At 41.0% G+C, this 25,713-nt stretch overlaps 1 protein-coding gene across 2 annotated transcripts in view; it reads right to left on the bottom strand.

Moving 5' to 3' along the window:
• Positions 1-813: 813 nt before the first annotated feature.
• The window catches only part of APOB (apolipoprotein B), a 95,747-nt gene continuing 70,847 nt past the window's right edge, over positions 814-25,713 (bottom strand). For both annotated transcript variants that reach the window (XM_085881549.1, XM_085881551.1), the window contains 12 exons: positions 25,481-25,604; positions 14,814-14,991; positions 12,840-14,678; positions 10,869-11,007; positions 10,433-10,645; positions 10,054-10,274; positions 9,493-9,617; positions 9,139-9,320; positions 7,617-7,768; positions 2,662-2,886; positions 2,077-2,299; positions 814-1,321 (listed from right to left, as the gene is read on the bottom strand). In XM_085881549.1, the coding sequence (XP_085737675.1) occupies positions 1,164-1,321; positions 2,077-2,299; positions 2,662-2,886; positions 7,617-7,768; positions 9,139-9,320; positions 9,493-9,617; positions 10,054-10,274; positions 10,433-10,645; positions 10,869-11,007; positions 12,840-14,678; positions 14,814-14,991; positions 25,481-25,604 (3,779 nt within the window). In that variant the 3' untranslated portion in view covers positions 814-1,163. The remainder of the gene's footprint in view (positions 1,322-2,076; positions 2,300-2,661; positions 2,887-7,616; positions 7,769-9,138; positions 9,321-9,492; positions 9,618-10,053; positions 10,275-10,432; positions 10,646-10,868; positions 11,008-12,839; positions 14,679-14,813; positions 14,992-25,480; positions 25,605-25,713) is intronic.

Here is a 25,713-nt window from a genome sequence, read left to right as displayed (position 1 = left end):
ATGTTGAAAAGTTTTGCAGGCGTTGTGCAGGCGAATCGTGTAGAACAGTGGACCTGACTTCTCGATGATGTCTCCCAGTAACCAAGTCGCACCTGTGCCAAAGTTGTGGGCAAACACTGAATCTCCAATGTTGATACAGTGACTGTTGGACCACCGATTGTTGCTTGTGGTGTGATGCAGTATTTTAACAGGAGATAAGACAGCTTTGCATCTAGGTTTCCCTCCGGAAGTTTCTGCAATCCAGATTTGATGATTTCCACCGAACGTTTGGTCAAATAACATGATAATGAATTTATTTATTTATTCTTATACAGCCTGTGACTGCTTGGCTGCATCATTTTCTGGGGGCATAGCTGTGCCATTGATGTGCCCCCATTACCAGTAACCAGGTACTCATTTTTGCCAACCTCATAAGGATGACAGACTGAGTCAACCTTACTGGATGTTAATTCAACAGCCTGACAGGGGCTTGAACTCAAGACCATCCATCCATCGAGACCATACTCTTTGCAGAACGTTGGTGCTGCCGAAGCAGTCTCCTTGGCTATTTGGGCACAATCCTGGACAGGCCACCACTCCAACACATGATACCAGCAAGCTGGCACTCATTTTGCCGACCTCAGAAGGATGACAGGCAGAGTCAACCCCATCTGGTATTAATTCAACAGCCGAGGGGGATCCCAAGCCCACCACCCTAACCATTAAGCCAATACTAAGCCTTGGTAATGAATGAAAGCCAAAGACAGCTTTGTCATTCCCCAGGAAATTCCAGTCACTTAGACACGCCAACATAACATTATCCATGAAACACAATTGCTGGGTTATAGTTTATTCATGACTTTCCAATAAAAGAACATCTAATGCATAATTACAACTGTGAATGAAGTTTCTGCATGTTCTACCATAAACACGAATAGTAAACTTATAACAACCAGTGACATGTAGTAAACTTGTAGTTGCGGTGAAGCTGTGGAAAAGCATTAATCTGCGGTGAGTTGGTCATGCTGGAGTAAAGTTAGCTGATGGCATACATAAAAGATGTATACACATAATATCTTCTTGGGAAAGCAACATTATCTGGGTGTTCATATTTGATAAGAGTGTATAGAAAAGTCGAGATGGATAATTTGGGTTGTATTATGAAGAAGAAAGTTTACAGCCTGCTAGAGAGTGTCTGAACAAGAAGCTCGACTGGTTTCATCGTTGGAACGATCACACTTGCACTCCCTGCCTTTCTGTTGTGTGTCGTCTCGCAGAGCACTGAAAGCTTCAACAAGAGTGTCTTGAGACTCGGACAGCGAGTCTCTGCTGAATACCGCACCTGTGGTTAACGGCAAAGAAGTGAAGGGCACGGGTGGTTAAAGTGGGGCAAGCGTTTTCTTACCGAGTCACAACAGACAAAAAGGATTCGCGTTGAAGTTGTATCGCATATTCTGACTATCTGGAGATGATGTTTTGATCTTAAGGTCAGAAACATAATCAAAGTGCTTATTCATTTAATTTCTAAAAATATTTTTTGCTCACCTGGACTTTAATCCGGTGAGCTTTTGGGATCGAGCAGTATCCGTAGGTGGGTGAGTGAGTGAGTGAGTGAGTCAGTCAGTGAGTCCGTAAACAACAGTCATTATCGCTTGAACCAAACACACGATTTTGATGAAACTTGGCCACAAGCTTCAAATCTGGTTTGTTGTTTGTTGACCAATTCAACACATGCACTCATTATAGGGGTCTACAGGGGGGCAGGGGTGGAGCACAATCTTTACCACCCATGACGTACCAACGTTTGTTGACGGCATAAAAAAAACAGGGTCTGAGAGGGTCTGCTGGTGGTTTGAGTGACTGTTACTTTTGATCCAGGTGAGCTTCAGGATGTGCGGTCCTATTTTTGTAAAATGACCCGAATAATTGTATGGTTTCATTATTGTTGGTGTTAACTTCATGTTAGGTAACAGATTTACTAACACCTCCTCGTATAACAATATAATGGAGTATATGAAGTCCAAGGTCATCGTCAGTGATTATAAAAACTTATGCTGTAGAATGAAGGGCATGTGTCTGAGTAACTCTTAGTCTTACCATTTGTTTGCTTGACAATGCTGATGAGGTTTCCTCTGGGGAGGTGAAGCTTCTCGGCGTTGCGGCCTTGCACCATTGGTATAAGCCTTCCATTGCTAGTTAGACCCACAAATTTACCATTTTTCACCTCTTCTGGGAAATATTTATTGGGGGTAATGACACTGAACTGGGTGCCTTCTTTGTTGAAGAACCACTCAACAAAATTCAGCAGGTCGTCAGAGGCCTAAAAGAAAGGGGAATTAAACAGGACTCAATTTTGCATTACTTTTCTGGATTTCTTTCAGACTCTCCTTGGAAAACGATAAAGAAAACTTTTATGGTCGACAAAATTCTACTCCAAGTATTTTAAATTTGTTGATCACGACAAATTAAAAAGAAAAAAAAAAATGGAACAATCTTACATTGTTGCAAGTTTCATCATGAGGATCATTTATGAGCACCTTGTGTGGGCCTACAGGTTTGATGTAAAGTTTACTTTCTAAAGATGGCTTTCTTACCTATTCCTAATTTGATTTGATATGTTGAAAAGCAAGTCCTTTATGTCATCATAATCATTTCCCCCCCCCCATTCTTTTCTCCACGTACCTCAATGCCATCCGCAAACAGAATAACCATGCGGCTAGCCTCGGGCCTGAACTCATAGTGAATCAGTCGATCAACCACGTCCATTGGGAAAACACTCTTCCGTCCATCAAAAGCAAGGTTCGAAAGAACACTCCCCACTTCCTGGGCACTGCCCCAAACTTTTCCATCCATCATTCTCATTTGAGCAAGGGTGTTCTCGTATGTGATGAGGCCATAACGTAACCTCTGAAAGACATTTTACATTTGATGAGTCCAAGGAAGAAACTATATACTTTAAAGACAGGCTTATAGATTAAGAAAAATAATCATCAATTCTTTATGCTTTGATCATTGACATCTTGCAGCAGTAAAAACAGCATGACAACAGTATAATGATCCAAATAATAAGAAAAATTAAAAACTTGTACTCACTTGTGCCTTCATAATAAAGAGCATCTTTTGGTCCCCGATAAAATTACAAGCATTTTCCAAACACAACATAATTATTATGGGACTCAAGAGGATGGTGCAGGGGTGGCAAACACGTCTAGTCCAGGTTCGATTCCTCACATAGACGATCTGATCAGTGCTTTGCACACTTAACATTGCATCACAACATGTGCCGTCCCTCGGATGGACGTTAAGCCGAACATCCTTTCTGCTCGCATTAGCTAGTAGACGTTAAAAATCCCTTCGTGTCTTTCGTGAAGAGTCGGTTAGGTACAGCCGGTACCATGAACAAATTACAAAATTCCTGCCTCAAATGAGCTCTAGTCAAACACCAAGCTTGACCAGCCGGTTTCTGAAAGATCTGGGTCAAACTTTCCCCTTGGCGGACGCACAAAGAAAGTGGGATTAATAGGGGCTGTGAAAGAAGTAGAGTCATTCTTAAAACAAGATCTTATGGATTGAAGTGGGGAGGGTTATCACAACATCTTTGGCCAATTAACTTTGAAGCAGAAAAAGAAAGTACAATAGCTTTAAAAGGAGTAAGCAGATAAATTCAGTTAAAATTGTTAGAAGGAAACTGTTATTGGAAAATAAATAAATGAACAAATAAGGAAAATGACACAATCAATAATGTCAGACTGACTGACTTTTATATCAGGCCATAGAACTGGTTGATTATTCATGAAAGGGTAAAATTGACCTTCACATTTATATGAAGTTTGATGGAACACGCAAGTTCTAGAAACTTCCTGTAAAGAAGGAAACAGCCTGTAATCTCCTTTCATAGTGGTTGTGTAAAATGGAGAATGTGAAAAACCCTGTAATTGCCCGGTTACTTTATAGTCAGCAGACAGGAAATAGCCATAGAACCAGAGGAATAGCTTAATGTCAATTTTCAATGTTATTTGCTATTTTAAAGTAAATTGACATTCATGTGAGTGTTTTTACCAATCATGGCAATCAATTGTAAAAATGAAAATGAAACATGAAACCAAGTAATGAAACTAGGGCTTAACCTACTCAGCCGCTGGAATGCTCAGGTTAGATAACCTCAGTCCTGGATGTATGTTCAGTATCCCGAACGTCCACACAAGAGGGCTCTCTGGCTGATGGTGTTGCGGGTAATTTAAATGAATAATGTTAGGTATACTGAACATGTATCAATCAGTATAAAGGACTCATCCATTATTACACATTGCATTCAGAGTCTGATAGGATGGTGCAGAGATGGTACACTTCATTTTGAACTGTCTTGCCTAAGTTCTGGACCTTGACTATAAAAGTGTCGGACGAGCAATTTGCAGGTAGGTCATTGCATCATAAGCTGTGCCGTTGCTCAGGTAAAAACTGAAGATGAGGCAAGTTACCGCCAGCACTATGAACAAACTATAAATTCCTACCAGGATTATGGATAGTCAGTGGTCTAATCTTCTTGGAGGTTCCTTAGGCCTCAGTCACATTTGCTCTACGGCGAGGATACAGCGGCCGTACGCCCTCTGAATTGACAGAAACGTGCGGCGGCCGCAGAGAAACTGAGGTGACCTCAGGGTGGCCCTACGCCGTTTGGCTATATTTTACAGGCCGTAGGGTCGCCGTGGAATGAAATCGCGGAGTTATAACTTTTTTTTCATTTCTACGCTCGCCGTAGCAATTAGACAAGCCAAGCTATGACATAGATGTGTTCCACGTCGACCGTACATAGGGCGTACGGTGGGCTTGCGTTTTCCGTGCGGCTGCCGTAAGCTCTTCTCAATGAAAAATGAATTTTCCCAACCCCCAAAAAATTACGGTGGCCGCACTATTTACACGGTCGCCGTACGGTGGCCTTGCGGTCTGTGTGACTACCTGTGGGCAACGCAAGGTCGATGCATGGTTCCCCTACGCCCGCCGTGCACCTACGTACGGCCTCCGTGGCAGTCTGCGTCCACCGTGCGCTACCGCTAGAGATCGGAGTATAGGTGTTTGCCTATACACAGTGGTGCCCCCAGAATCCGAATTTAATTCGTTCCAGGAGGCTGTTCGGATTGCAAAAAGTTCGGAATCAATAAATATTTTCCCAATAAGAAATAATGGAAAGTGAATTAATCCGTTCGTGGACCTAAATAAAACCCACTTTAAAAACACTTTAAACTGAAATTCCCCATGTTTAAGGTAAAATAGAATGAGTAAATGACCTTCGGTGGTGGTGTATTGTATGTAAACTGGTACAATCACCACATCCAAAGGTCCACACAGGCTCGTGCTCCGGCCTGGGTTTCGATCGCTCGCGCACTCTGCGAGAACGCTGCCCCCAGGGCAGCTCATCAAACATGATGCCCCCAGAACCACAATCACTTTCATCAAACGCATCGGGCTGACGTAATCATGGATATTAAAAATTACAACCGGTTTTGCTGTGAAATTAAATCTTTGCCCGACAGTCCGTCACACCACGTAATCGGATTGCTTTTTTTGTTAATAATTAAAACACAAGATGATTTAAAAAAAAAAAAAATGAAGGTTAAAACACGAGGTAAGGCCGAAGTCATATTTGGCTCGGCGCCCGGAGGGTCTACAAAATGTACGGGCACTAGCAATTATAAAGCGGCCGCAGTATTTCCACAGTCACACAATGTAGCAGTCACACGTTTTTATTTTTCAGGGAGCCGCAACGGCGTGTTTATAAATTGTGGAGACCGAAAACGTGCGGGTGCCGTAATTTTTTGGGGGTTGGGAAAATTCATTTTTCATTGAGAAGAGCTTACGGCAGCCGCATGGAAAACGCAAGCCCACCGTACGTCCTATGTACGGTCGACGTGGAATACATCTACGTCATAGCTTGGCTTTGTCGAATTGCTTCGGCGAGCGTAGAAATTAAAAAAGTTATAACTCTGCAGTTATAATTCCACGGTGCCCCTACGGCCTGTAAAATATAGCCAAACGGCATATGGACACCCTAAGGCCACCTCAGTTTCTCTGCGGCCGCCGCACGTTTCTGTCATTTCAGAGGGCGTACGGCCGCCTTATCCTCGCCGTAGAGCAAATGTGACTGAGTACTTCCACCGACGAACTGAATGAACAAAGCGCGAAGATGCGGGGCGAACAGGTGCGGTAGACACGTGAACAAACATGAACGCCACGCTTTGTTCGGTTTTTAAAAAATGTATTGGGTTTTTAGGGCCAAACTTTCTCGAAAAAATTGTTCGGATTCCAATTTGTTCAAACAATGGGGTGCTCGGATTCTGGGGGACCACGGTATCTTATAGTTATAGTATATTCAGTTATATATAGTGGTGTATATATATATATATATATATATATATATATATATATATATATATATATATATATATATATATACCCACTCGTTAACGTCCGTCTGGCCACACGTTCGCCTTAGGCCTCCCTGCAGTCACCTTGCGGGCTCCTTGAGGTCTCCTTGCGTCTGTCTTGAAAATTATATTGCCGCCGCAGGGACGCCCTAAGGTCACCGTGCGACATCAAATCAAAGACCGTACGGCACCCCCACGTTTTCGGTCTCCACAATTTATAAACATGCCGTGCGGCTACCCGAAAAATAAAAGCATATGTGACTGCTACATTGTGTGACCGTGGAAATACTGCGGCCGCCATAGAATTGCTAGTGGCCGCAGATTTTGGAGACCCTACGGCCGCTGTGGCAAATGTGACCTAGGCCTTAACGACACCACGTTACACTGCTTGTTATCTGAGAGTGTCATTGCTGTGTGGACAGTAGCTACTGCATTATACACGAGAGAGTTCATAGAACACGATACTCTCCATAGTGTTGAAGTATATACTTCTATTTTAATAAAATAATTACTTTAAAGATCTTTATAAAAATCCGGAAGTTTAGTGCCACTGAAGCGGTCTTATACATCACCCTCGTACACTGTAATAAGACGACGTTGAGTCGCAGTTTAGATGGAGGTGATGGAGGCTTTATTGATCGCCATTGAACGCAGCATCAATCAGTATGGTACATAACCATATCGACAGCCTCTTCTTCACCACAATACTGTACCCTCTTACATGCCACACCCTCTCATGGTACATATCGACATGTAGCATGGTTCTTGGAAATATTACGAAGGCGACTTGTGCTCTACCGTGTTCAATTATATAATTTTATTCAAGTAAAGTGTAAAGAGGTTTAAAGGTGTATAAATAAATAAATTCCGAGTTTTACCATCGTTTTAGCCTGTGTCGATTACACCACCCGATCGAACAAGTTACATTAGTTATTTGTGCCTGTTGTGTCCTTTATGACATCCTTAAAAACAGTAAGATTCCTGTTTGGAATGATATTCAATTCTGCTTGACTGAACAGGCAGGCAAAGTACAAAAAATTATCTCGCTCCTCTCTGCATCCGTGTGATCGGGACGATATTTTTTTTTGATTGAAAAACGTCTTTACAACCCCTCTCCTTCCCATATTGAGTATAAGTTAAAATACATTTTAAAAATTGTGCAGCATTATGAATATTATCCTTTTCAGAGGCTACCCTGAGATCATATACTTCTACCTCAATAGATGCTTTGTTGTTGAAATTCTTTAGGAAGGAATCGATGATTGAACCATCGTAGACATGACTCAAAGAGACAATGAGTACAATGTCAGTTTTGTCTGATGCCATCTCACTCCATTCTTCACCAATCTTTCGTCCATTGCAGTGCACTGCAAAAAAACACAAAACAAAAAAAAGCAAAGGATGGACCTGCAGATCAAAGAGCTATTATGTCACTCAAATATTTCACACAAAACATTTTTATGAGGTGGGTGTGTGAGAGAGTGAGAGAGTGAGAGAGTGAGAGAGTGAGAGAGTGAGAGAGTGAGAGAGTGAGAGAGTGAGAGAGTGAGAGAGTGAGAGAGTGAGAGAGTGAGAGAGTGAGAGAGTGAGAGAGTGAGAGAGTGAGAGAGTGAGAGAGTGAGAGAGTGAGAGAGTGAGAGAGTGAGAGAGTGAGAGAGTGAGAGAGTGAGAGAGAGAGAGAGAGAGAGAGAGAGAGAGAGAGAGAGAGAGAGAGAGAGAGAGAGAGAGAGAGAGAGAGAGAGAGAGAGAGAGAGAGAGAGAGAGAGAGAGAGAGAGAGAGAGAGAGAGAGAGAGAGAGAGAGAGAGAGAGAGAGAGAGATACAGAGACAGAGAGACATAAAGACAGACAGAGAGGGGATGAGGGAGAGACAGAGACAGAAACACAATTATTAAATACGAAAATATGGTTGCCAGTCAATCAAGTGAGAAATTTGTTGTGAAGAGCATCACGCACACACACACACACACACACACACACACACACACACACACACACACACACACACACACACACACACACACACACACACACACACACACACACACACACACACACACACACACACACACACACACCTTCATTGCCGTAGTGCCTATGAAAGCAACAAGAACCAAGGCAGCAGTGATCGACTGACTGACAGCGAGGAAAGTAGTAATAAATTTGGGATCTCAGCTTAGCTTCACTGCCGCCCCCTGCTGACCGATCTGCACTAAGCAAGCAGCATCATCAATTTACACCAGCTAGCCGAAGGGAGGCAACATCTGCATACACATGTTTCTGGCTATTGGCCATCATCAACGCGGATGAGATGCCCCAACCCCTCTCCCAGATTTATTGAGCTGCCACTTCCTTAGGCTGAGAGGCTTTTTTTTTCTTCTTTTTTTGACACTTTTGGCCTGAGGAAATCAATGTATGATTTTGCTTAGGTACAGTCATCTTTTTATTGATTATGGATAATCCCAACCCAAAATGTTCTCGGAATGAAATATAATAATTCCAAGAAATGTCAACGTTTAAAAAAAAAAATTTCAACCTATAAATAATCATATATGATTAATAAGCAAAATATTTCATCACATATATACATTTATACTGAAATTTATACTTATATTGAAAATAAAATCCGGTGCTTTGTCAACTCCTGTGAGTATATAGTTTGATGATGTTTTTTGAATGCCGCTTGTATTTCTCATTGCATGTATATGTTTAATATATCCACATCTTTGTAAGACTTACAGCAATCATCGACTCCGTGAAATGGAATTAGTTTCCGCTGGCACAAAGTTACATAGGCATAAGAAAATGCGCAATAGTCATTGCTCTTCTGGCATAATCTCAGGAAATCTGTTGGGTTGATGGAATCAAAGCAGGATTTGTATGGGGAGGTCTGGTTTGTGATGTCGAGCAAGTCTTTGCACCTGGTGGGTTATGAAATGGGAAGAAAGAGGAATGAGTAATCAGTATGAAGAAGTCTGAATGACTGGGACACAACAAAGATTAGGTTTATTATCAAGGTTATAACTATTGCACTTTTATTGTAAGTAGCTTCAGCATGATAGAAGGCAAAATGATTTTTCCCAGTCTACTCACCTGGGTGAAGAAAGGGAACGGTGAGAAGATTGAGCAACACTTGAGGCAGCACATTCACTCAGTCCGGTCAGTTCCCATGCTCCGAAGAACTGTCCGATGTCTTTTGCATTATCTCCTCCAGATGTCTGTCGGGGTTTTAATTTAATTTGTTATGACCTTCGAGTTTCACTTCATCTTACATTGGTAAACTCCTCGAATGGTGATCAGTTTATCAAAGTAGTACTTTTTTCACAAACAATTTTGCCCACAGTCAATAAATTGGGTTTGACCTTGCACATGGTCAGGCCTCTCGAAACATGTTTGTTCAGCAGAGTTACATTGCAATCATATACATTACAAACTTACTGAGTGCAGCCATTAACTTTAATACAAGTTCTTAGGACTTCAACATATTCACACCATTCATGTTCCAACAAATTGATTCCTCAAAATAGCTTTTCAATTGCTTCTCACAATACAGTACTGACTTGTAAGGACTTTAAGATGGCCCTGCATATAAAGATAGAAAAGAGAACAAATGCAATTATGGGTTAAAATGAAACTTGGTTTTCTGAGTCATACCTTCATATCATCAACAGGGTCATTGTTGTTGACCCCTAACAATCCACGTGATCGTCCATGATAGAAACCGTTGAGTTGAAAAACAAATGACTTGTGTTTGGGTTTAACTACAACCACAAGCCCAGCAGAGGTTTCAAGATAAACGTAAAAATCACGCTGCACTATCTTCATCCCGTTCATGTTGATAGTGTATGGAAGCTGAACCTGATGTTCTCCTGCAGCTGCGTCACAATAATTAATTAATTAATATATTTATGCTTAAATTAATACATATGAATCTCTGATTCCTCAACCCATAAAAATGCTTTTATTAGTTGTTCAAATGAACAGATGTGGGTTGGGGATTTTAAAAACATTTTACATAACGACGAAGGCTTACCATCAAGGGAGACAATTCCATTGCTGAAGAGATACACTGCTGTGCCAAGCTGCCTGACGATCACGGCCTTCTTGGTTAAGATAATGGTGACATTCTGATCGAGGAAGTCATGAGCAAGCAAGTAGGCACATCGATCATTTATCTGAGGAACCTCATGCACCCGACCATCAAATGTCACCAAATACTTGCCATCGCTGAACAGCATGCCTGTAGCTGTGAGTGACAAGATAAAATAAGGATAATACAAAATACTGTTGTACACAGTGAAGTGATACAAACATTGATTTCCAGTTATATTTTTCCTTAACTGTCTGCAGATTCAGTTTTCTCGAAAAACCTGGTGAACCTTCAATGGATTGTAACAAGAAATAAAAGATGATAATAAATTGAGATGTGCTATATTTCTGTGTCTCTCAATTGCTCAGAAAATTCTTACCTGTGAAAGGGGGCAACAAATCCATAAAATTACAAAGTAAGCTTCTGTAGAAGTGAGGATCAATCAAATGAAGGATGTTGAAACATTGTAATTTCTCGCCAACTTTTGTAAACCATTCTGTCATCTTAGATATTGTCATCTGGCAGGGGGGGGGGGGGGGAAACAAACCATTCAGTGCTTCCCACAGGTTCGAAGAAAGGACTTGTTTTGTGTGGTGTATTTTCTGCGGTGTTTGTGTGTTGTGTATTTGTCTGGTGTGCAGATGATGTAATGTAACTGGATTTATGTTCATCCAATGGAAAAACAGGCGTTTTTGGTTTTATTGTATCGATTCACATTCTGATGACATGTATTTTGTTGATACATGTATTTTACTGAGGTGTATGTATTTTTATGGTTTGCTATGTACGTTAAGATGCCCTCATGTTGTTAATACATGTGTTTTATACTGTACATGTACTCACATTCTTAATAGTACAGGGTGGGGCAGAGAAAAGGGATATTTTAAAAACCAATCGCTGCTACGCCAACATGATCACAACTTTTTGACTGATCAACGAGCTACTAGATTCCCTAAAATTAATGAGGCCAGTTCGTTTCAACAGGATGGTGCAATGTCTCATTCCGCCAGAGTGTCAATGACCACCGTATGATTACTTTTTCGTAACCACATCATCTGCAGGAATAGTGACATTGCTTAGCCTCCAAGGTCCCCAGACCTGTCAGCATGTCACTTTTTTTATGGGGGCACTTAAAAAGCAAAGTGTATGCTCATCGTCCACACAATATTGAAGAGCTGAAAGAAAGACTTCATCAAAAAATTGCCGGAATTTATTTGGTGATGCTACGCCACGTCATGGGAAACATGCATGGAAGATGAGAGGAATGCTGGTGCAGAGACGGAGGTCACCTCAAGGATGTGATCTTCAAGAAATTAATGGCATGCTATGTACTTTAAAATGGCATATTTGTAATTTGGCACATACAAAAATATATATTTAATTATTGAGTTTTTAAAAACTCCCATTTCTCTGCCCACCCTGTAATTCTTTATTGGCATTATCCATTCTAATAGTTTGTACTTTATAGATGTGATCGCATTGTAATAATACATCCTTTATTGACTTAATCACAGTGTAATAGTACGCACTTTTTCGGATGGACTCAGCTTAAAAAAAGATAACGTGTAATACTGGCTGCCACCAGATGGCGTTTATGGCCTACGTTACCACATTATGTACAGACAGACAGACAGAGACAAACAAATGGTGATAATCCCCAAAAGCCATTTGTTAATGACATTGACATAAACTACCAACTGAAAAACCATAAACTGCAGTTGTTTGTTGCAACAGATATGAGACGACGTTACAGCCATTTATTTATTATATACGAAAATATTATAATTTTGACACGCAGCCTGGTGTTGGCGCAGTGATTAGGGCAGCGGCTTTGGATCCAAAAGGTCCCGAGTTCAAGCCCCGTTGGGCCACTGAATTAATACACCAGGGGGTTGACTCAGCCTGTCATCCTTCCGAGGTCGGCGAAGTGAGTACCAGTGCACTGGGCCGGTGTATACCCCGGTTAAAATAGGTGTACCATATCCCTGTGTCGTAAGAGGCGACCAGGGTTGCGTCAGGAAGGGCATCCGGCGTAAAACATGTGCCAAATCACAATGCGGATCATACGGATGATCGCTGTGGCGACCCCTAACGGGAGCAGCCGAAAGAAGAAGAAGAGATTATAATTTTGACACGCCCCTGCTACATACCCCACATACAGCATACACGCTTGTTATGTCCATTCACTATAATTTATAAGTGCTCTCCACCTTCTTTCCTTTCCCTCCACATTCCTATTACTTTCCCCTAAGCTCCTGTTTACCCCTTTTCTGTTCCTCTTCAGCACCTCTCCATACAAATCCATCGGTGATAAATAAATGCTGATCCTTTACGAAGTTGCAATACTCACTTGGAACTCAGCGACGTTGCTCTGAACTTGAAGCATGACATCATGCAGGGTTTCATTGAGGTTCTTGCAGCAATAAGCAAGTAGATGAGGCATTATATACCAAACACCTTCCATTATATCTTGTGTATATTCCACGTTCTTGCTAATGTGCACATGCATCTTTTTCAGTTGCTTCTTCAAATACTTTTGCTCATACTTCACATTTTCTATCAGTTCTTGCAATAGCTCGGAACCAAACTGAGGCAACTCATTGAATGAGTCTAACGTGAAAGAATATGGTATCCTCATTGCAAAACGTCCAGGTTCATGTTGCGTAATCCTTTCTACTGTGTCAACAATGGAAAAGTAGAGGTCCTGAAGGAACTCCTTGAATTTCCGTGCAAATATATTGTACTTCTTGCGTGATGTCTTCGAAATTGTTTTGCCCTCTTCCAGGAGCTGGTCGAAAGAGTCAACGAACATATCATAAGTCATTTGGATTCTCCGGTGAGCAGTACTTGAGGCTTCATCGGCAGTCGAATACATTTCTTGAAGCTTCACTTGAGCTGTATTGGTAAGCTGAAATACATTCTGCTTGATTTTATTTCTGATCTCAGAAATCTTTGCTGCCAACTTCTCAGCATCATCTTCTTTGATTATGTCTGATAGTTCTGATTTCATGTTACTGACTATTGAAATAATTTCTTTGTAATACTTCAATCCCATTTCCTCCCTGTATGGTAGAATCATTCGAATTAGTTGAACAATTTGGTTTTCCACCTCCCAGTACTTAATTGTCCAACTCAGAGCTGTGTTTTCAAAATGCTCTTTGCAAAAATCTCGCAACATCTCACTTATGTGCATGTACTCTTCCTTAAATTGCTGCAAAAAATTGCTTATCGTATCCATCATCGCGATGCATGATGATTCGAAAGCCGTTGCTATGTCTTCTGCCAAAAAGAACAGTTCTGATTCATGTAAGTTTTGCATGAGTTCCTGAAGTTTGGGAGTGTAGTCGAAATCAAGGGCAGCCCGTAGGCACCTGGAAATTTTGTTGAAGGTGGACTTGACAAATTCTTCAATGGCTGCAAAATATTCCTCAGCATTCCACTTTAAAACTGTGTCGTAAACTTTCTCCTCCCAAAGAGCAAGTAGAATTAATGCATCTTTGCCTTTGATAGTGTATTCAGTGAAAGGTAAAGACAACTGCTCTTGGTCAATGGCTTTAATCGTTTCACGTTGCAATCTGCCAGCATTGTTTTTCAGGTGTTTGTAAGCCATAGTGACTTGTTTCTCTGTCAAGTTGTATAGTTGATTCATGAGCGGTTCTCTATTCATTTCTCGAGACCACTCAAGGAACCTTCCAGTAAATTCCTTAGTCTCTTCTCTTAAGTAGGAAACATTTTCTTTGATGATGTCAATAATCTCCAGGATGGACTCTTTGATTTGATTTGTTAGTTTCTTCATTATGATATGCATGTTGGACTGGATTCTGTTGATCATTGCTGGTAGTTTTTGTTTTAAGTTTTCCAACTTCTCTTCAAGAAGATTTCCAACTCCTTTAAGCCACTGGTAGACATCCTCCTTTATATTTGCCCAATTCGCTTGCAGTATGTCGAAGAAAACCAATATGTTTTCTCTGAGTCTGTTTGCTACCTCTTGCAGCTCCATATCAAAGTGCTCTTTGTGGTACTTGTTTGTGACTTGGTAAAGGTTATTGAGCACCTTGGGTGTATAAACCCGAGTTGCTGCCACTGCATCATCCATTGTTCCGATCTGCCAGCTGGATAGGACAATGATTGCTTCCGGGTCATCCAAAGATACTTCTGCATCAATGAGGACAATCTTTTCCAGGGTGTCCTGCAAACATGAGGAGGAAATAAGAATTCCATTGCAAAAGGCAAACAAGGTTCGAAAATATTTATTCTGGAGTGATTTTTGAGGTGATTTTAATCTTAGTAGTTTAAATAGCAGAAACCGGTGGAAATCTGGTACCTTATCTTTGGTGTATATCTCAATTTTTGTTGGTGTGGCTTTCTCGACCAGCAAGCCAATTAATCCGGTTGCAGGTGTGGATACAGACATTTCAACCTTTAGGTTGTCCTGATCCATGCGAACATTGAGGTTGGTGAATGAAGGACTCTCGACATTAAGTATCACACTGCACGTCCCACTGAATGAGAGTAACACTGCTGTCAGTTTTTGATGACTTATCAGAGCGATAAAAATACAGAGCTTGATAATGGTTGAAGGCAGGGAGTTAACTTAAATTTCTCTCTTTTGCACCAACAAAGGGTGAACACCCAAATGGTCAGCTTCTCCATGCTTCCCATGTTGATTAGCATACCTTGATCAACAGTCTGTTTCATTTCAACCAAAGCTCTTTGACCATTTGCTTGGTTGGTTGATGAAAACCAAGTAGAACATTAATGTTGGAATCAAAAAGTTCAAAGTCATACAATAAAAATGCATTTCTGAATGGGAACAGAGTATTATTGAGCTCTAAGTTGTGGTAAAATTATCAGGTAGATGTGATTTCTCAGTGTTAAAGATCAAATTTATAATGTATACATGAAGATTGGATAATGTCTGCATGAAGATTGGTTGGGGGGGGGGTGTTGGAAAAGGGTGTTGAGGGGGTTTAAGGGGATGAGAAAAATACCATAAAAGGGGGTAGCATCATTGGCTGAGTGCGCAATTGTGCCATTGATTCAATGGCCTCTGCCGGTTAGGACAATAATTTGGAATTTGTTCAGGGTGCTGGCAATAGCTTGCCTACTCTTCACGAAGGACACTGTGGGATTTTTAACGTCCACCAACAAATGCTAGCAGACAGGATCCATCCAATGGATGGCACACGCATTTATGAATACATCTGCCTGTGAAACACCAGGATAACAGTTTATAGCTGGATTGGGATTATAACCTAGGATAAACAGCTTAGAGGCGAGGGTGTGCACCTCGAGGCCATCCTGTCACCACACAAAATGAATAACATATTTATAGAGAATTTCCATTTTCATGTGCATGGATATGAACTGTGGAGAAGAAGAGCAGGAAGAATTCACTTTCCTTTTCTCTACCGGTAAGCGTGTAGACCAAAAATACCAACTGCAATGGGTGTTTGCTAAGAAAAGTGACAGTTGGGTAGGGAATGCACCCAGTGCTAGTTATGCAGTTTCCTCCATCCCAAGAGGAGTTAAGTTGCCCTGATGTGTCAGGAAAAGCAGTCTGGAGGAGTTAATGGAAGATGAGCAGAACAGTATCATTTTTAACATGATGTATTGCACAATTTGTGTTTTAAACAATATCAAGAATAACATTAAATAATATGGAAGAACAATAAGGCAATATTAAGACTAATTTATGAGGGACTTTCAAAATGTTCTTTGAAAGAGACAGAGACGATAGTCTAAGACATGCCAACATTGTATTTAATGAATAAGTGAATGTACAATAAAATGTATATAAAAGTACAAGTGGATGAAATAATTTATAAATGCATGAATTGTGTATGAATCAAGGTATAAATGCATGAATTAAGGCATAAATGTATGATTAAATGTATAGGTTATGAATTAATGTATAAATGTATGAATGTATGAATTAATGTGCAAGTGTATGACTTAATGTATAAATGGATGAATTGTGTATGAATTAAGGTATAAATGCATGAATTAATGCATATATGTATGATTTAATGTATGTGTATGAATTAATGTATAAATGTATAAATTAATGTATGTGTATGAATTGTGCATGAATTAATGTATAAATTAATGTATAAGTGTATGAATTGTGTATGAATTAATGTATAAATTAATGTATATGTGTATGAATTAATGTATAAATGTATGAATTGTGGATGAATTAATGTATAAATTAATGTATAAGTGAATGAATTGTGGATGAATTAATGTATAAATGTATGAATTGTGGATGAATTAATGTATAAATTAATGTATAAGTGAATGAATTGTGGATGAATTAATGTATAAATGTATGAATTGTGGATGAATTAATGTATAAATGTATGAATTATGGATGAATTAATGTATAAATGTATGAATTAATGTATAAGTGTATGAATTGTTTATTACTTAATGTATAAATGCATGAATTATGGATGAATTAATGTATGAATGTATGAACTAATATATGTTGTTTGTCTTTCGGCTGCTCCCGTTAGGGGTCGCCACAGCGGATCATCCGTTATGATCCGCATACTGATTTGGCACAGGTTTACGCCGGATGCCCTTCCTGACGCAACCCTGGTCGCTTCTTACGACACAGGGATAAGGATTGGGTTTCGCCATGATTCCAGGCTGCCCTACACCCTCTCATAGTGCGGCCCAGCTCAGAGCTCCCGTCCTCAAGCGATCCTCCAACCAAAGCCTCCGAGTAGCCGGATTACAGGCGCACGCCACTACGCCCGGTGTATGAACTAATATATAAGTGTATGAATTAATGTACAAATGCATGATTCAATGTATACGTGTATGAATTGTGGAGAAATTAATGTATAAATGTATAAATGAATGTATAAATTTATGATTCAATGTATAAGTGTATGAATTGTGCATGAAGTAATGTATAAATGCATGAATTGTGTACAAATTAAAGTATAAATATATGAGTAAATGTATGAATTGTGTATGAATGAATGTATATTAATGCATGTTTATGAATTCATGTACAAGTGTATGAATTGTGTCTGAATTGATGTGTAAATGTATGAATTAATGCAGAAGTGTACAGTATGAGTTGTGTATGAATTGATGTACAAGTGAATGAATTGGCGAGCTGTGCACTCAGGAGTATCTCAGCACCATAAGCCATGTACTGAAGTGAATCTCAGCACCAAAAGCCGTGCACTGAAGTGTATCTCAATTCCAGTCTCTCTCCCTGGAACCCCTCCACTCCACACCTGCAACTTGTTGCTGTCCATTTAAATGTGCATTTGTGTATTTAATTTGTGTTCTTTTTTGATTTTGTGAATATCTGTCTCCAATATGCAGGTAAGTGAGGTTAAGGTCATCTTAGGGTGACCGAAAATGTGCACTGGGAATGCATCCCCCCCTCACCTCTCCCTGCATTATAACACCATTTCTATGGGAATACCTTATCTGATTAACTGAGCACTTTCTAGAAACGCATCCACGATGTTGCGGATACCTGATGTTCTGCATTTTAAATTAACAATTACAAAATTTATTTCAGAAAAATCACACTTTGCAATGTTTTTTAAATCTAAGCCATGGCACAGACTTCCGTGGTAATGCATGGCAGGTCTCAAACCATAGCTAAGTCCATTCTGAGTACAAGTCGAGGCACGGGCTTTCGGGGGGGAAAGTATTGACTTCTATGCCAAACAAGCTCAAATGAGCTAAGATCCTCGTCCTCTAAATGATGACGTCATAAAAACGAATATGACGTCATTGTGATGTATCAGGTTTGCGATAAATTATCTGTACTAATGCCCGGCTTGATTCCCGCAAACAAAATTCAAACAGCTTGCCTAGTTTCGGAGATAATGGGAGAGGCGATTTCCATTAGCGGCAATATTATGATGTCAACTTTTTTCTTGGAAGAATTTCCAAAATCGGAGATGGTTACTGCCTGCATGTGGGCTTTCTGCATATACATGGCAAGTTTCACGAAGATCCGATGAAAACTCTGGGTTGTGAAACAAAAAATGACAAAAAATAGGAATGATGTCATAAAAATTGATATGACATCATAGTGATGTATCATATGTGCGGTAATTCATCTCTGCTAATGCCCTGTTCGATTCCCGCAAACAGAATTCAAAAAGCTTGCCTAGTTTCGGAGATAATTATTTGGGCGATTTCCATTAGCGGAGATATTTTTACGTCATAACTTTTTTTCTAGGAGGAATTTTCAAAATCGGAGATCGTTACTGTCTGCGCAGGGTATTTTTACATATATACGCCAAGTTTCAAGAAGTTTTGAAGAAAACTGTAGGCTGTGAAACAAAAAATTCCACAAGAACAACAACGTGAGTAAGACTTAGAGATTCTCCACGAGGATCTAAAAATATGGTGCTCCTTCATCCCTACTCAATATATATATATTTTGTACACCAAGTCAAGGCTCGTGTAAGAGCTAATACACAGAAACATATAGCAAGGCAGGAAACAAGAGGGGCAGGAGAGGGAAGCACAAAATAGTGGGGAATAAAGACAATAGGATATCTGCGAATGAGAGTGGGATGGGGCAGGATGCACGGGGTAAACAAGATGGTACTTCAGGGACTTTCAGGAAGGAAAGCAGGGGAATTGAAGGAAGTGGGTTTGGGGTGGATTAACGGGGGTAGTAAAGATATGAGATGGTGGTGAACGGCTGTTTTGAAGACCTGGAGGGAGGAGTGGGATTGAAGAGAGTGTGGGAGTTTGTTCCAAACAGAGGCGGGAGAAAACAGGAATGAAAGAGTGAAGGTGAGCAGTGATTCTTGATTTTAACATTTTCACCAGAAGGGGGCTTTTGTCAGACCTTGAGCACAACGAGGAAATATAGGGGGGGGCAGATCACAGAGAGTGGGAGGGGGGGATCCCAGAGAGGAGACGGTGGAAGACAGAATGACCACCGACATGCCTCCAGTGAGAGAGTGGGAGACCCAAAGACTCAGCTTCATCGTGGGAGATACCAATCATCCTAAAATCCTTGGTTTCCACAGCGTGAGGCAGGAGCACCACCCCAGAGGGTGGAGTAGGACTGAATCAGACTGCGGATGAAAGCTTTGCATGTGAACAGTAGCTCAGGTGTGACAAGAAGGACTTTGCACGATGTAGGATTCCCAGTCGGCGACTGGCTTTGGAAGCCAGTTTGGAGATGTGGCTTTCCCAGGAAAGATCGTGGCAGATAGTGAGACCCAAAAACTTGAATGAAAGTACTTCTTCAAAAGGATTGTTGAGAAAATATAAGGGGTGGGGGAGGGGGGTGGTTTCCAGGTGGTCCTTTCGGAGAGACATGCTGAGGGTGTGAGACTTGTCAGGATTGAAAGACATATTCCAAGTGTTTGACCAGCTTTTGATTTTATCCATGTCTGCAGAGAGTGAAGTGGCTGCTGCCTGCCGATCAGAGGGACGAGAGATGGTAAGGCAGAGGGTGGAGTCATCAACAAAGATAAAGAGGATTTTCCAGAGTCAGAGAGATCACTGATGAAAAGAAGAAAAAGAACAGGGCCCAGAATGCTGTCTTCAGGAACTCCAGCCTGGACAGGAAGCGGGGATGAGAGAACTCCATTAAGAGCCATGCGTTGACTGCGCCAGGAGATGAAGTCCACGAGCCATGAGTGGAGATGGCCTTGGATACCATAGGAAGAGAGTTTGGTAAGCAGTGCGGGATGCCAGACCATATCGAAAGCTCGCGATATGTCTAGGGAGATGGCTCTCATCTCATGTTTGGCATTTGGGACCTCCATCCCTTGTTGGGAAAGCAGAAGTAGCATGTCCAGAGTTGAGTGACTGAGTGTAAATCCAAATTGATGGTCGGAAATCAAGCCATTGGAGAAGAGGAAAGATTTGATGTCTGAAGCGATGATAGAGTCCATGATCTTGCTGAAGATTTAGAGCAGGCTGGTTGGTCTGTAGTTGCAGGGATCAGTTTTTGCACCTTTTTTATGCAGAGCGGTCATGTTTCCTGATTTCCAAGCAGGATGACCTTGAGAAAATGAGAGGGTGAATAGAACAGAGAGAGGGTGAGCAAGAGCAGCAGATCAGGATTCGTGAACATGAGGGCTGATGCCATCTGGACCGGTTGTAGAATCAGTCGAGATTTGACAGCAAGCTCTCCATTTTGTCACGAGAAAAGGACGCAGAGTCCAGGAACAGCTGGGTGCGATGAGGTAAGGTGGGTACAGAAAGCGATGGGTTCGGGACACAAGATTTGGAAGCAAACACGGAGTTTAGGCATTCAGCCTTTTCACGTGCAGTGTCAGCGGTGCGGCAATTTGAGGTAAGGGAGAGGATTGAGGGGGAACATTCGCCAGAAACAGACTTAACAAGTGGTGCCAGGCACAACAAATCCCACCCATTTAAGGCATAAAGTTATTTTTAAGTATTAAAACAGCATATAACACTGGGCTTAAACTTAATATAATAATTACATTACTTAGCAAATGTGTATTTGTGGATAATAAACAATATAAACTTAAGATATACTTGGCCACTAGTTTACAGCTAACCGTGTCCATACTATAAATAACAAGAATATTAAATAACAAATAAATGAAAACGTTCTGATCATAAAACGATTTTGACTCCAGACTATCATTACCCACCTGTGAATAAAATTTGACAGTGTTTGAGCCGGCCGTTTTCCCGTAAAGTTGTATTTTCGTAACCATGTTTTAGTTTTAGTGGAAAATTTGTAATTTTGACCGATGACCATGACCCCGAAAACTTCGGACCCTACCGATATTCACAAATATGCATTTTTCACTGTAGGAATGGGTATGATTATAAGTGACAAATAAAATAAGGTTCACTATAAGCTTAGTTTGAAGTAAATCAGATCATTTTTGACGAAGTTATGAGCGAAAAACGATTTTGATCTTTTCGTGACCTTGACCTTGACCTTGACCTTTGATCCAATTGGACCCAAAAGTTAATGGGGTCGTCCAAGGTTCATTGCCCACCTGTGGATTAAATTTGATAGTGTTTGCTAAAGCCATTTTGCCGTAAAGTTGCTAACAGACAGACAGACAAACAACCAAACAGACATACAAGCAGTCATAGACTGGTACTTATGAAATCGTCAACTTGACCTCTGACCTTGTCTAATAAAAGCTGTCTCTCGAGAAGGTAGCGAAGCAAACCAGAAGTTTCTACAATGATTCTGTACAAAACCATCAAAAATCGAATGTTTGACCTCACTGTGACCTTGACCTTTGATCCAATTGGACCCAAAAGTTAATGGGGTCGTCCAAGGTTCATTGCCCACCTGTGGATTAAATTTGATAGTGTTTGCTAAAGCCATTTTGCCGTAAAGTTGCTAACAGACAGACAGACAAACAAACAAACAGACATACAAGCAGTCATAGACTGGTACTTATGAAATTGTCAACTTGACCTCTGACCTTGTCTAATAAAAGCTGTCTCTCGAGAAGGTAGCGAAGCAAACCAGAAGTTTCTACAATGATTCTGTACAAAACCATCAAAAATCGAATGTTTGACCTCACTGTGACCTTGACCTTTGACCGATTTTGACCAAAATCTAATCAGCACTAGCCATCACCCTCCTGAATCACGTGGTGTAATTTGACATTGGTAGCTTCTTCCGTTCTCGAGTTATCGTGCCTACAAACAAACAAACACACAGAGGACGGAAGTGATCAATATACTTGCGAAATCTTTAGATTTCGTAAGTAACAAACCGGACGATTACAATATCCCGCTCCCTCCCTCCGGGGGGCGGGATAACTAGAAGGGCGCTCAGTGGAGCGCATACCTACGCCACATAATGCCTGATCCACAAGAACATATCAGGCCCAATACATTTTTGAAATATCATGCGATACAGGACTCTCATTTTTGGCTACATCTCTCATGGTGAAGAATCACTCAAAAAATTACAGTAGCCGGATCCTTATCCAGATATTCACCAAAATCTAATCAGTTTGTCCTTGTCACACACCGAAACTGTCCACAAAATGTAATCAGGATCCGTCCAAAACTTTTTGAGATATCCTGCACACAAACAAACAAACACACAATCAAACAAACAAACAGAAAGGGGTGAAGACATAACCTCCTTCACCTCCGGTGGCGGAGGTAACTCGGCACCACCAGGATTTAGTGGAAGGAGACAGGTTTGACATTTCAGACTTGAGATGAGAAAAATGTTGTTTTCTGGCTCTCCTGAGGGGAGACACACACTTGTTATGAGCTTTGGGGTGGGAACTGAGATTGCCTTCAGTTGGATTGGCCTTCCATGAGGTGAAGGCAAGTTGTTTCAGGAGAGTTGTTTAGTTAACTGTTGGTTGGTTGACTGTTGGTTAGCCCCTTTTCAGCCAGCTCTCACTTACTGGGGTCTTAATTCACCTTCTTTGGGGGCCTGCTCAACGACGCCTGTACTTGGAACAGGCTGCAACGGTTTCTTAACGAGAAAGTGCTTAAATTTTTTTTTTCACTTTCCTCACTCATAAAAATCGAATGCCTCATCTTCATACCTATGAACCACTGGATACATCGCAATGCTTATAAATGCCAGCGACACCAGTGTTCATAGCTTTATTTCATTTCCATAAATGCGATCATCTCTGGAATCTCTTATTTAACCTGCATCGAATTTCAAAATTTTAACTTCTCAATTGACCTCAGCAGCAATTTGAACTGCTAAAAAGGTGTTCATTTGTCAAATTCAGACATTGTTTGACATTCCAGGCATCTGCTTGTTTGTGCCTTTATTTAGTTTCCACACATGTGATGACCTCTGGAATCTCTTAACCTGAGCCGAATTTCAAAGTTTAAACTTCAGAATTGACCTTCACAGCAGTACCGAATGCAAAAAAAGTATTCATTTGTCGAATTCAGATATGGTTTGACATTCCGGGCGTCTCCAGGTGATGTTTGTTATAACCGATGGCTAATCTCTTGCCAAGCCAGCACGGACATATTAAACCCCATCTGGAGACTGAAGACGTCCAGAGTGTCAAACGATGTGTGAATTGGATAAATAAACTTTTTTTTTTTTAGCAGTTGGAACTGGCTGTCATGGTCAATTCCGCCATTTAAATTTTGAAATTCGGTTCAGGTGAAGAGATTTCTGAGATGAGCGCATTTCAGCTGTAATACTTATAAAACTTCCAGAGTTATATTCACACATTATTTGATACTCCGGCCATGTCTGGATGGTGGTTTTGTCAGGAATTGACAAGACGGTGTTGTCTCCTGATGTGTCTGGGCAGTGTTTATGTCCGGGTGGTGTTTTTCTTTGGGAGATGTTTGTCTCCGCACGTGTCTGGGTTGTATTTATCTCGGGGCATGTGCGGGTGGTGCTCATCTCTGGACCTGTCCATACTGTGTTGATCTCCGGATGTGTACAGGTGGTGGTTATATCCAGGCGGTGTTTGTCTCCGGACGTGTCTGAGCGGTTTTACCTTCGGACAGTGTTTGTCTCCAGACGTGTCCATGTGGTGTTCATCAACGGGGGGTGATTATAGTATGACCATTAGAAATTGTATTTCAGATATTATTTTGTTTCTATCTTCACTGTTATTCTATGCAGAATCATTTTGGTAAGACGGTAAGAATCATAATTAACACTTCACCGCCCATCTGCCTTTCCTTCACCTCACCTCATGTTTACCTCCTCCAAAAACCCCTCCCCCCTCCATAACCATACAACTCTCTGGACATTTACAAGCATTACAGCTGAAATGCAATAAGCTCACGAATCTCTTAACCTGAACTAAATTTCAAAATTTAAACTGTGGAATTGAACTTATCAGCAGTTCTGACTGCTAAAAAGTGTTCATTTGTCCAATTTGCCCATTGTTTTACACTCCAGACATCTCTGGTCATCGCCAGTCATCTCTGGACAGTGTTTAGTATCATCCAGCCAATCGTTCCTAATCAACCATTTCGTTGATGTGCTTGCTTGAGTGCTTAATTGTAGTGGGTGAAATCGATTCCAACAATGGAATCAAAAGGAATCGAGTAATGAACCAGAATCGACGTCTGTTCTGAGTAATTCCTACTTCATGGAAAGAAGCAATTTTTATTTATTTATTTATTGTCAGGGAATTTTTTTTTCATCCCTGTTGGGCATGTTCCAGTTACATATGGCCTCGTAATATATTAATTGAAAAGGAACACACCCCTGGAGTGTCTCGTTTGCAATATAGCAACAAAAACGAATCATTTTCAAGCTAAACATGCCCCAAGGGTGTGTTCCTTTTAAATGAGCAGCAAGGAATTTGGAGTTCGCCGGTGAAGCACGCCGATTGCTTTGCTGATGGACAGATAAGCAATGCATTGACTTATACAGTTTTCACACGTCGTTCAAAAGGTCCAGAAGTGTAGGTTGGAACTATTTCGGGAAGGTTAAAGAAGACAGACCAAAAGTCGCATGCTCACTTTGTTCAATAGACATTGCTCATCACTGTAATATGTCCAAAATGCTATAAAACATTTGAAAACCAAATACCAGAGAGAGTACCTATTAGTGACGGTTGAGAATGTGGATTTGAAGAAACCAAAGTCTTCAATAGCAACAAGCTTGCTTTTGCAATCGACGATTGAAAGCACTTTCGCCCCGGTAACGCCCCTGTACACTACACCTTCCCTTCCCCTCTTCTCATGCTGCCTTCCCTTCCGCCACCCCCTCCTCACTCCCCCAGCCCTCGTCACTGCCCCCTCCCCTCTTCACCCTGCCTCCTCCTCTCTCTCTCTCTCTCTCCCACCCATCCTCGTTCCCTCACCTCTCCTCGCTCCTCCCCTCCACCCTCTCTCTCTACCACTCATTTTTGCTCCCCCCCTCCTTCCTCGCTCTCCCACCCCTCTCCCTCTCTCTCTCTCAACCCTCTTTTTCTCTCCCCTCTCTCTCTTCGTATTCCCATCAGCAAAGCGATAGGTGGTATTGGCTAATACATAATAAATAGAGAGCCACGAATCATTTTAAAAACGTATTATGCTGACCTTGAAAGATGCGTTGTGGGAAAGCTTGATGAGTGTACAAATTTTGCACTGAAGTCTGGATGAGCTACGTTTGATTGTGTTTTGAAAAGTACATCTCCATCCTTGGAATGAATGGTACTCTTCACTGGAAATTCAAAGATGAAAGTGTAAATAAAGAAAATTGAATTCTTATATATTCCCATCAACTTCAGCATGAAACAGTCAAAAGATGAGCAAAAAAATGGCAGCGAGAT

The sequence above is a fragment of the Eptatretus burgeri genome, chromosome 5, assembly GCF_056783735.1.
Source record: "Eptatretus burgeri isolate ZD-2024b chromosome 5, Ebu_testis_v1, whole genome shotgun sequence".
NCBI classification, from domain to species: Eukaryota; Metazoa; Chordata; class Myxini; order Myxiniformes; family Myxinidae; genus Eptatretus; species Eptatretus burgeri.
This window is presented reverse-complemented; position numbering and strand designations above follow the sequence as displayed.